At 47.1% G+C, this 12,500-nt stretch overlaps 1 protein-coding gene across 1 annotated transcript in view; it reads left to right on the top strand.

The window, feature by feature from the left end:
- dnmt3bb.1 (DNA (cytosine-5-)-methyltransferase 3 beta, duplicate b.1) overlaps positions 1–12,500 on the top strand; it is a 68,918-nt gene that overhangs the window by 37,360 nt on the left and 19,058 nt on the right. The window contains exons 6-12 of the mRNA XM_083641991.1: positions 1–42; positions 4,330–4,488; positions 5,269–5,376; positions 8,429–8,570; positions 9,672–9,794; positions 10,073–10,117; positions 10,364–10,443. The exon at positions 1–42 is cut by the window's left edge and continues 117 nt beyond it. Of these exons, the coding sequence (XP_083498117.1) occupies positions 1–42; positions 4,330–4,488; positions 5,269–5,376; positions 8,429–8,570; positions 9,672–9,794; positions 10,073–10,117; positions 10,364–10,443 (699 nt within the window). The remainder of the gene's footprint in view (positions 43–4,329; positions 4,489–5,268; positions 5,377–8,428; positions 8,571–9,671; positions 9,795–10,072; positions 10,118–10,363; positions 10,444–12,500) is intronic.

Here is a 12,500-nt window from a genome sequence, read left to right as displayed (position 1 = left end):
AGCAGCACCTCGTCCAGCTCCGAAACCCAACCTGAGTACAAGGTGAGATGGAAAGAGAAACCCAACCTGAGTACAAGGTGAGACAGAGAGAAACCCAACCTGAGTACAAGGTGAGACAGAGAGAAACCCAACCTGAGTACAAGGTGAGACGGAGAGAAACACAACCTGAGTACAAGGTGAGACAGAGAGAAACCCAACCTGAGTACAAGGTGAGACAGAGGGAAACACAACCTGAGTACAAGGTGAGACAGAGAGAAACCCAACCTGAGTACAAAGTGAGACAGAGAGAAACCCAACCTGAGTACAAAGTGAGATGGAGAGAAACTCAAACTGAGTACAAGGTGAGACAGAGAGAAACCCAACCTGAGTACAAAGTGAGATGGAGAGAAACTCAAACTGAGTACAAGGTGAGACAGAGAGAAACCCAACCTGAGTACAAGGTGAGACAGAGAGAAACCCAACCTGAGTACAAGGTGAGACAGAGAGAAACCCAACCTGAGTACAAGGTGAGACAGAGAGAAACCCAACCTGAGTACAAGGTGAGACAGAGAGAAACCCAACCTGAGTACAAGGTGAGACAGAGAGAGAAACCCAACCTGAGTACAAGGTGAGACAGAGAGAAACACAACCTGAGTACAAGGTGAGACAGAGAGAAACCCAACCTGAGTACAAAGTGAGATGGAGAGAAACCCAACCTGAGTACAAGGTGAGACGGAGGGAAGCCCAACCTGAGTACAAGGTGAGACGGAGAGAAACCCAACCTGAGTACAAGGTGAGACAGAGAGAAACCCAACCTGAGTACAAGGTGAGACAGAGAGAAACCCAAACTGAGTACAAGGTGAGACAGAGAGAAACCCAATCTGAGTACAAGGTGAGACAGAGAGAAACCCAACCTGAGTACAAGGTGAGACAGAGAGAAACCCAACCTGAGTACAAGGTGAGACAGAGAGAAACCCAACCTGAGTACAAAGTGAGACAGAGAGAAGCCCAACCTGAGTACAAGGTGAGACAGAGAGAAACCCAACCTGAGTACAAAGTGAGACAGAGAGAAACCCAACCTGAGTACAAAGTGAGACAGAGAGAAGCCCAACCTGAGTACAAGGTGAGACAGAGAGAAACCCAACCTGAGTACAAGGTGAGACAGAGAGAAACCCAACCTGAGTACAAAGTGAGACAGAGAGAAACCCAACCTGAGTACAAAGTGAGACAGAGAGAAACCCAACCTGAGTACAAAGTGAGACAGAGAGAAACCCAACCTGAGTACAAGGTGAGACAGAGAGAAACCCAACCTGAGTACAAAGTGAGATGGAGAGAAACCCAACCTGAGTACAAGGTGAGACAGAGAGAAACCCAACCTGAGTACAAGGTGAGACAGAGAGAAACCCAACCTGAGTACAAGGTGAGACAGAGAGAAACCCAACCTGAGTACAAGGTGAGACAGAGAGAAACCCAACCTGAGTACAAGGTGAGACAGAGAGAAACCCAACCTGAGTACAAGGTGAGACAGAGAGAAACCCAACCTGAGTACAAGGTGAGACAGAGAGAAACCCAACCTGAGTACAAGGTGAGACAGAGAGAAACCCAACCTGAGTACAAAGTGAGACAGAGAGAAACCCAACCTGAGTACAAGGTGAGACAGAGAGAAACCCAACCTGAGTACAAAGTGAGACAGAGAGAAACCCAACCTGAGTACAAGGTGAGACAGAGAGAAACCCAACCTGAGTACAAGGTGAGACAGAGAGAAACCCAACCTGAGTACAAGGTGAGACAGAGAGAAACCCAACCTGAGTACAAGGTGAGACAGAGAGAAACCCAACCTCAGTACAAGGTGAGATGGAGAGAGAAACCCAACCTGAGTACAAGGTGAGACAGAGAGACGCTGGATCTTGAATGGTCTTGAATTTAACGTGAAACTCATGGACGCCTTGCTCAAACAGTTAACGACCACACTTGAGCCTCTATGATATGATGATGAAGAGGAGAAAGTTAAATGGTGTTCTCAAAGAGAGAGGGAGTGAGGGAGAGAGAGGGAGGGAGGGAGGGAGTATTTAGAAAAGGGGAAGTACCGTATGTCAGTGAGAGAAAGAGGGGTGAGAGGGTAACTCCCTTCGCAGTCCACACAACCTCCTCCCACCTGGTCTTGTGTTAGTGCAGGTGGCCGAACACACACACACACACACACACACACACACGCGCACACGCGCACACACGCACACACACACACACACACACACACACACACACACACACAGTCTGGCTGTGTTTGCTCTGTATCAATAGGCTCTTTCAGGTCATGACGACCACCGGTGTGCATGGCTGTGTGTGTGTGTGTGTGTGTGTGTGTGTGTGTGTGTGTGTGTGTGTGTGTGTGTGTGTGTGTGTGTGTGTGTGTGTGTGTGTGTGTGTGTGTGTGTGTGTGTGTGTGTGTGTGTGTGTGTGTGTGTGTGTGTGTGTGCATGCCATGTGCATCTCATCCAATGTACATGCTCCAAACGGACACAGGATGCGCAAGGCAGCCATCATGCACAAGCAAACGCATAGTTATAAGCAAGTATATCTCTGCCCTTAGGCTACATTCACACAGGACGCTGAACGTAAGCAGAACTGAAGCTTGAAGCAGGCACAAGCTGAACGTACGCCTTGTTGTTCACACAAGACGCCTCCTCTTTTCCTCTCGGAGCCTACTCTCTCGCGCCTTGAACCCGTCCACAACTCCCATTGACTTCATGCCTCACGGCTTCATGGCTTCAGCGTCACGCTTGGAAATTCGGCCTCCGGCCTGAGTGATCGCTTCAGCCTGGCGTGAGCGTGGCTTCGGCACGGCGTCAGCGTGGCACGCGTGCGGGTGGTGTGAACGGCCGCCGCCTGTTAACAAGGACGCCGAAATGAAACTTGTGGGTACAGCGTAGGTACAGCTTCGGTTGAGCGTTGCTTCGGCGTGCTGTGTGAACGAGGGCTTAGCCTCTGTATGGTTATACCTTGTGTGTGTGTGTGTGTGCGTGTGTGTGCGTGTGTGTGTGTGTGTGTGTGTGTGTGTGTGCATGCCAGTGTGTGTATGTCTGTGTTTACAAATGTGTGGGTCTTGTCTATGTTTGCATATGTGCATGCTTTTGTGTTTTGAGCATGTCGGGGTGTGTGTGTATGTGTGTGTGTATATGTATGCGTATGTATGTTGTGTGTGTATGTATGCGTTTGCTTTCATACATGTGTGTTTGCGTAAGTGTGTGTGTGTTTACATGATACTGACAGAGCTCAGCGGAGCGTAGCGTCCTTTAGTTGAGTCTTTCTCCATTACGCAGCCTAATGGCTTTCAGGCTAAAAGATCACATAGCGCTGCAGGGGTTTGTTAGCAAGCATAGAAACCCCACCTGCCTGTAAAGCTACGGACCGACATGACCCGGCATTCAACCCCACCTGTCAGCCAATCCTGACCAAGCCGGAGGTACAGTAACACGTGGATACGAACCTGCGACCCTCGTGTTGGTAGGCAGGTAATCTACCGCTTCACTACCCGGACGCCCCACAATACCCATTAACTGTGTCACTCAGTGGATTCTGCGCAGCCATTGTGCAACATCGAAAGTTCGGCCATTAATCGGCTCTAATGACCTAAATAAAAAATCCGGCTCCGTTAGGTCACCCGCAAGGGTGCTCTTTACTTCCTGAAAAATTCAGCACGATCACACGTAAAATGGCTGAGCTGTGGCCAAACACAATTTCTGCTCACTCACTCGCTCACTCACTCACTCACTCACTCACTCACTCACTCACTCACTCACTCACAGACTTTGCATTCTTAATGTAGGATACCTTACACCTCTCTCCCTCTGAAGACATGTTTGGTTTTGGTTTTGGAAAACTGATACAGGGTACATGAGAGCTTTCTGTCATCTACTACAGTATGTCCAGTGTCTTTTGACATTGATAAACTAGTAAGGAGATGTTTCCTCCAAAGTTGCCTCTCCTCTATCCCTCTATCTATTCACCGTGTCACCAGAAAAACAAGGGGTTTTGGGCATTGGCAAACTGATATCAGGGGCATGAGATGTGTCTTCCAAAATGTCAGACCTTGAGACTTATCTCTCCCTCTCTCTCTCCCCCCCCTCTCTCCCTCTCTCTCTCCCCCCCTCTCTCCCTCTCTCTCTCTCTCTCTCCCCCCCTCTCTCCCTCTCTCTCCCTCCCCCCCCTCTTTCTCCCTCTCTATCCCTCTCTCTCTCCCCCCCTCTCTCCCTCTCTCTCTCCCCTCTCTCTCTCTCTCCCTCTCTCTCTCCCCCCCTCTCTCTCTCCACCCCTCTCCTCTGCCCTCCTGGGTGCGTCTCCTCCCTCCAGGACAACAAGGGCTTTGGTATTGGCGAGCTGGTGTGGGGGAAGATCAAGGGCTTCTCCTGGTGGCCGGGCATCGTGGTGACGTGGCGTGCCACCGGCAAGCGGCAGGCCACCCACGGCATGAGGTGGCTGCAGTGGTTTGGAGATGGCAAGTTCTCTGAGGTGAGGAGCGAGGGAGGGAATGAAGGAAGGAATCGAAGGAAGGGAAATAAAAGTGTTTGTACAACTCATAATTCTTACTGCTTTCTCTTTTTTGTTTCATCCCTTCCTCCCCTCCTCTCTGCTCTCCTCTGCTCTCCTCTGTCCACTCCACTCCTCTCTCCTCTCTCTCTCATACCTTCCTCCCCTCCTCTCCTCTGCTCTCCTCTTTGCTCTCCTCTCCTCTGTCCACTCCACTCCTCTCTCCTCTCTCATCCCTTCCTCCCCTCCTCTCTGCTCTCCTCTGCTCTCCTCTCCTCTGTCCACTCCACTCCTCTCTCCTCTCTCTCTCATCCCTTCCTCCCCTCCTCTTCTCTGCTCTCCTCTTTGCTCTCCTCTCCTCTCCTCTGTCCACTCCACTCCTCTCTCCTCTCCTCTCCTCTCCTCTCCTCTCCTCTCCTCTCCTCTCCTCTCCTCTCTCCTCTCCTCTCCTGTCCTCTCCCCTCTCCTCTCTCCTCTCCTCTCCTCTCCTCTCCTCTCCTCTCCTCTCCTCTCCTCTCCTCTCCTCTCCTCTCCTCTCCTCTCCTCTCCCCTCTCCACTCCTCTCCTCTCCTCTCATGTCCTCTCCTCTCCTCTCCTCTCCTCTCCTCTCCTCTCCTCTCCTCTCCTCTCCTCTCCTCTCCTCTCCTCTCCCCTCTCCACTCCTCTCCTCTCCTCTCATGTCCTCTCCTCTCCTCTCCTCTCCGCTCTCCTCTCCTCTCCTCTCCTCTCCTCTCCTCTCCTCTCCTCTCCCCTCCTCTCCAGGTTTCAGCAGACAAACTGGACTCCATCACAGCCTTCCCCAAGTTCTTCAGCCAGGCTTCCTACACCAAGCTGGCTTCGTACCGCAGGGCCATTTTCCAAGCGCTGGAGGTAAGATTCTGGGCAGTGTGCCACAGCCTCTGACTGTATCTTTGTAGCAATTAGCTACAATGTTTTTCAACAGGCAAATCATGTACTTGTACATGTATGTTTTGCTATTGTGTTTCATATAGTTACATTGTTTTGGCAAAATAGCTAGCTGAGTAAGTGCTGATTAGGTATCATTAATCAAAAATAAACAGAAACTAAATCCATTTATGGGGGGGGGGAGAAAACGGAGGAATTTGGAGATACAAAGTCTCCGCCCGACAGCGACGAAGTAACATGAAACCGATGTAAGCTAGCTGACAGAAGATTGAGCCTCTCTGAAATGGTAATTGTTTTTTAGTCTGCCTTATCACGATCTGGAGTTCAGAGTTCAGCCAGCTTCTTATTTGCCACATGATTGAAAGGTACCAGGTGACGTTATGTTACCTGAAAGGTAAGAGTGTGTATCATTAAGTGTGTGACACCGCAACCTTGTGTAATAGTCTACTGTCAACAAATTTACAACCAAGACAATCATGAAATCTCCTGCTATGTGTGTGTGATGCAAAGTGTTTTCAGAGTCAGATTTTAAAAGTCTTGGCATGACATGAGGAGAGGAGAGGAGGGGAGAGGAGAGGAGAGGAGAGGAGAGGAGAGGAGAGGAGAGGAGAGGAGAGGAGAGGAGGGGAGAGAGATGAGAGAGGAAACCGGATGGAAGGAGAGAGGGACAGATAGAGGGAGGAGAAGAGGGTAGCAAGGGAGGAGGTGTCAGTGACTGAGCGTACAGATCTGAAGACTGTTGTGAAAACACGGCGAGTGCGGTCCCTGCCAAGAACACCTTGGTTCACTGAAGGTGCGTCTGTGTGCGTTTGCCAGTAGCCAAGTTTGCAAGTAAAGCAAACACAGATGTGTGTGTGAGAGGGATTTCCCTGCACTCTCCATCTCATTGTGTCAGTAACACAGATGAACAGACAGGCTGACAGAGAGGAGGAGCAGACCAGGGCTACAGCTAACGATTATTTCCGTTATCGATTAATCTGTCGATTATTTTCTCGGCTAATCGGTTAGTCGTTTGGTCTATAAAATGGTGGAAAATGTCGAACACATTTGACCCAAAGCCCAAGATGATGATCCTCAAATGTCTTCTTTGTCCTGACCAACAGTCCACAAGCCAACTGACTTTATATTTTGCACTTTATCATTTGTGATTGTTTTTCAGTATTGCTTTATCTCTTCTATTGATCTAACCGCTGCACTGCATACTTGAACTAAGTCAAGTTCTTCGTTCGTAATCTAATTATTATAATTATTATTAGTTTGTTGTTTGTTCTGCAGTTTTCCTATTAGATTTTCCCCTCGATGATATTTTGTTGTTGTTGTAAAACCGCTTGTTGCCTTCATCAGGGTACACAGATAGATTTTTTTGTTCTCAGTACCGCAAGTTTTGATTGAAAATGTCCTCTTTTTGGGACATATGACCGGTTATGAATATGTTTAATTTTGACCTGTGGTTGTAGGCCACTGCCCCCATTTTAGCCAATCGGTACCATCCTGAAAGTGCTGGAAGACAGTGGTGAGCTGTGTTGATTCGCTCGAGGTTAAATCCAGTAGAATAGATTGAGATATGAGATATTTGCATAAAACAAAGAATACAAAAGGATGACTGATCCATCCATTCATCCAGCCTCCCCCACTGTGTGTGTGTGTGTGTGTGTGTGTGTGTGTGTGTGTGTGTGTGTGTGTGTGTGTGTGTGTGTGTGTGTGTGTGAGTGTGAGTGTGAGTGTGTGTGTGTGTGTGTGTGTGTGTGTGTGTGTCTACTCTAGTTGGAAACATAGATTGACAGTGTGTAAACCTGGCTGCAGGCCTGCACGTTCATGCCCTCCTATTGGTTTTACTTCTATCTCTCTCTCTCTTTCTCTCTCTCTCTCTCTGTCTGTCTGTCAATCTCTCTCTATGTCTCTCTCTCTCTCTCTCTCTCTCCTGTCTGCCTCCTGTCATCCGCCCGTCGCCTCTCTGCTCGTCCGTCACTCAGTCGTCTCTCTAAGACAACAACCTTTCTACCGCCCCTCACTTTCTCTTCTCCACCTGTCACTCTCTCTCTCTCTCACTCTCTCTCTCACTCTCTCTCTCTCTTTATCGTCCTCCTCTCTTTCTCGTCGTTCTCGCCCATTCCTACACTTTAAAGGGATACGCCACTTTTTTGGAAGTTTCGCTCATTTGCCATATCCCCCTCACATAACCAAGGTACACCATGCCTTTACTGAAGTATTTTTTTTAAATAATTAACTCGTTGGTTTTGGATTTATTTCATTTCAAGAGTGTATTTTTGTTTGTGTGACCCTCAACACAGGCTTTGAGAACCCCGGGCCACTTACTGATACTTATGCTTAAATTAACCCACTCATATTCTGGTTTATTTCAAGAAAAACATTTTGGCTAGGGGAAATTCTAATTGGCTGGTAACTTTAAAATCTAGCAGCCATTATTGGCAGGTGATAAAAAAAAAGTTAATTTCAAGCCCTGCAGGGAAAGCAGGTGGTGACATAGGAGTGAGTGAGAAAAGGATCAAATATTGGTGGTTAAGACTGAATAATGACATCACAACTGTTAATTTAAAATGAGTTATTCCTCTAAACCTGGCTTCAAATGCCCCAAATCTTTCACACCGGCACCGTTCAGCCCCCAGCCCTCAAGATTTGGCCCTCTGGTAGCGAGAACATTTTTTGTGGCCCTCTCTATCATCAAAGAGTGGAGAAGAGTGAGTAAGAGGGGAGGTAGTTCACTTATCATCTTATAATCCTGTGGTTTTGGTGAATTTCATGTTTTCTTATTTTCAGTTGAAAGATTACACGGTACCACTTGGTACCACTTGGTACCACACGGTCCCACTTGGGTGTGTGAGACCCTTTCAAACCTCAAAGAATGCCTCAACCCAAAAACAAAAGTGAAAAGTTGACCATATGATTAAGTGAGAAACCCTCTCTCTCTCCCTCCCTCCCTCCCTCCCTCTCTCTCTCTCTATCTCTCTCTCCCTCCCTCCCTCCCTCTCTCTCTCTCTACCCCCCTCTCCCTCAGATGGCCAGTATCCGGGCGGAGAAGACGTTCCCCTCATGTGAGTCGGACAGTCCGGAGGATCAGGTCAAGCCCATGCTGGACTGGGCCAACGGCGGCTTCCTGCCCAAAGGCGAGGAGGGACTCAAACCCACGCACAGCGCCGGTGAGCGGGACGCATCCCAGCTGCTCTGTTTAGCACAATCCAACCGAAACTGTTCTGCCTCTACATGTTTACCCTGTACCTGAGAGAGAGAGCGAGAGCCACACATAGAGACACACAAACAGAGAGAGAGAGAGAGAGAGAGCGAGAGAAAGAATAGCTAAATACATACCTGCAAACACCCCAGATTCTCGCTGGAGTCGCCCTCTTTTTAACCCTTTCTCCCGCTATGCTCCTGAGTGGTCATTTATCCCATAGAGACACTGTATGAAATAAGCCACGCCCATCATGGGGGAAAAGCTCCGTTCATTTCCACACACCAGTGTAATTTTCCTTGAATTAAACATAGCTAAAAGCTGTTGTGTGGTGGGCTGCGCAGACAACAAATGTAAAAAATCGCCAGTTAAAGTTTTTTTGTACTCCTGAGCAAAACAAGGAAGCCATTGAGAATTGGCGAGAAGAAAAATGTGGATCTAGCTGTCAAGGAAGTAAGTTGGAGTGTTCATCTTCCGTATATACGATCTTTTTATGCAACACGCAACCATGCACGTGACATAGGAGAACGCCAGGATTGGAGGGGGGCTTTCTGTTTTCCCCCGTCTTGGGGCGTGGCTTCTGAATGATGACGCGTTACGCAGTGTCTCTATGGCTGTAGTGGGCTTAGTTTTAAAGCCAGAGTGAGATGTCTGCTATCATATGAAACTAGATGACCTAATGCAGTGTTTGTCAACCACTGGGCCGTGGCCCACTGGCGGGCCTCAGAGCCCCATCTAGTGGACCGCGCGGGGAGGACCTCTCACATCATTATATCACAATGATAGCCTCTCATTTATTTTTGGAAGGTGGTCCTCGGAAATGTTGTAACAATCAGAAGTGGGCCTTGAATTTACAAAAGGTTTGAGCTCCACTGACCTAATGCATCCATTGGTACCAAAACCAACCAACAATGTCATGCTAGCTGGTCGGGATGAGGGGCTAAATAACGCTCCAAAGTGAGGCAACATTTTCCCAAAGGGGTCACATCACTTTGTATGTCGCTGTAGCTATGGCTGTGAGTTGATGCCTTGTTTCCGTCTTTGTGTGTGTGTGTGTGTGTGTTTCCAGAGAGTAACCCGCTGAACCACCAGGTCCTAGACGTGTCCCTGCCGGAGTACTTCCCCAGCGCGAAGAGACCCAGAGTCAGCCTCTGTAAGAGCAAGGCCGCCCCCGAGGAGACCTACAGCAGAGGTACAGCTCAAAGCCCGGGCACACTGGTCACGCCACATACAGGATTTTGGAATACATACAAGAACTTGTCTTTAATAGCTGTTACGTTTAGATTACGGTAGTTAGAACGTTTGCTTTACTTTTGTTTAATAAAGTGAACTGTACTGCACACTGATGCTTATTTTAGGAAAAAAAACAGTTTTAAATCATCCCAAGTTCTCCAGAGAAAATTGGCGCAGAAATTTTTTTAAGAAAATAAAGTTTTTTATGTGTTTTTTAACATTCTCCTTTTCTCTCAGAACAAATGGTGAATGAAGTTCTGAATAATAAAAGAAGTATAGAAGGTAATTACTCAAATTTCAGATTGTGTGTGTGTGTGTGTGTGTGTGTGTGTGTGTGTGTGTGTGTGTGTGTGTGTGTGTGTGTGTGTTTGTGTATGCGATTAATTCCCTATGTGTGATTTATTTTTAAACAGTTGATTGACACGTGTGTGTGTGTGTGTGTGTGTGTGTGTGTGTGTGTGTGTGTGTGTGTGTGTGTGTGTGTGTGTGTGTGTGTGTGTGTGTGTGTGTGTGTGCGCGCGCTGGCAGAGTTCTGTATCTCCTGTGGAAAGATGAGAGCAGCAACCTTCCACCCACTGTTTGAAGGAGGCCTGTGCCAAGCTTGCAAGGTAGAGCCACACAAAACACTTTTCAGCTGTGTATTTGGCTGTTTATCTTCACCGGTTCGTCTCAGGGCAGCACAGGAAACCATTTCTAATTCAAGAGTTTGAGTCTTTTCACCTTTCATCAGCTGGATATAGGTTGACTCCACTGAACTTGAATTGATAGGACAGTCATTCCCATTCAAATCATTATTCCATTACATATTCCATTCCAATATTGCATTACTGGCTTTCCTGGGGAAGCTAAGCAGGTCTGGCTGTGGATACTTCTTGGATGGGAGACTGGTGCTCGAAGTAGTGTTGGAGGACCAGTAGGAGGTGCTCTTCCCTCTGATCATTGTGAGTGAGATGGTGTGTGTGAGTGAAGATGGGATCTGATCTGAGCATCCTTTTCAAACCAACCCTCCCTTTGATGGAACACATTTGGATGGTAGACATTTCCAAGAGGCCAAGGACCTGTATATGACAGTTTTCTTCAAGTAGTTGGATTTTGTATGAATCCCAGAACTATAATTTATGTTGAAAATCAATTTCGGAGTTTGAATAACTGTGAAAATATATAAGTAGGTTGGCCGTTATCCTTTTCTCAACACTAAGCCATGTAAGACATATATATGCATGTCAGCTATGCTGGATCTAGGGGAGTACCCCAGGACCAGCCTAGGTGCCTTGTTTTGTGCTACTTGTAACTTCCCCTCGTAGACCCTTAGACGCAGACGACTATACCACAGAGCAATAATCCAAATGACACAGAACTCATGAACAATTTGGCGAAGTAATACTGGTGTAACAAATGATGCACACTTTCTAGTAATGGCTATTGGTGGTTGTTGCCTTATGAAGGTCATCAGTGGAGTACAGGAGGCTTAACAGCAGTCAGACAGAGGTGCAGAAAGGAGTTTTAGCAGGAGCAGGATGGTTAAATGACTGGACTTAACCAAACCCGGCGGTGAAAGGCTTTCTCAGCAGAAACTTAAGTCATGAGCTCCGGTCGCGGTCTGCCTGGAGTTTCCTGGCACGACGGAACAGATAATGTCCTATTTGGCAACACCCCGCATCGTAACAGAGATATTAAACCAGCAAGCCACCCGCTGGCTCTCTGCCAAGCCAGAGTCGATTTATATGCCTGGAATTCACCCACACATGATGACAAAAGAAATGGCCATTGATGTTTTATTGTACGAAATGCTGAAATGATATATTGTAATACAACATGTCAAGTCAAGTCGTATAGCACTTTAAAACACAAAACCGGCCTGATCAAAGTATTTGACAAGATACTGGGGTACAAAACGGAGAAAAGTATGGAACAGCAACAGAGAAGTTAAGACATATGGGAACTGACTTTAAAAGTATGAAATAAAAGCAATAGTATAGAGCAGTGATACTCAACTTATGGAATTACAAAGAGAAAAAAAAATACAGTGCACCTGAACGCAACATGCAAGATACCCGCTGAATAAGTGTCCAAATGTTTATGTAATTCTGGCCAATACTCACACTTCTGTTATAGCATTTCAGTTTGGAATATGGAATATCTTTCAATAATCTATGATTTAGCTGCTAAATTGTCAAATACCGCCGTCTGCTCGCTACCCAGGCACTTATGTATGTACGGTACTTAACCTAAGTAACTATCCGGCGTGCACAACATTGTCAGACTAAACTCCGTCTGACACCTACAATCCGCTACAGAAAAATGTATATTGATTGTTTATTAACTGGCCCCTGGCCTTCTATCATTTCACGAAAGTGGCCCCCGGGCAAAGCAAGTTGAGTATCCCTGGTCTAGAGCATAAAAGAACAGGTCAGACAAATTGAAATCCTAACTAAATCCAAAAAATGTTTTGTTGTTGCTTTAAACCAATGTATATGGGTTTTGAGAAATGTTGGTGAAGGATTCTGGTCAAAATATCCACACTTGAGAGTAAACTGTTAGAATTCTACACATTATAATCTTCATGCAGCGAGAGTGCACTCTAGAGGTTGAAACCCACTTTTGCAGTTAGGTCTGCCCAATGGCTGACTTCGGTTCCGATTGACATCACCAAGCGCCGCTTTCC

This window comes from Poromitra crassiceps (assembly GCF_964638095.1).
Source record: "Poromitra crassiceps genome assembly, chromosome: 8".
In the NCBI taxonomy this organism is placed as follows: Eukaryota; Metazoa; Chordata; class Actinopteri; order Beryciformes; family Melamphaidae; genus Poromitra; species Poromitra crassiceps.
The sequence above is the reverse complement of the archived record's forward strand: the minus strand, read 5'-3'. Positions and strand labels throughout refer to the sequence as shown.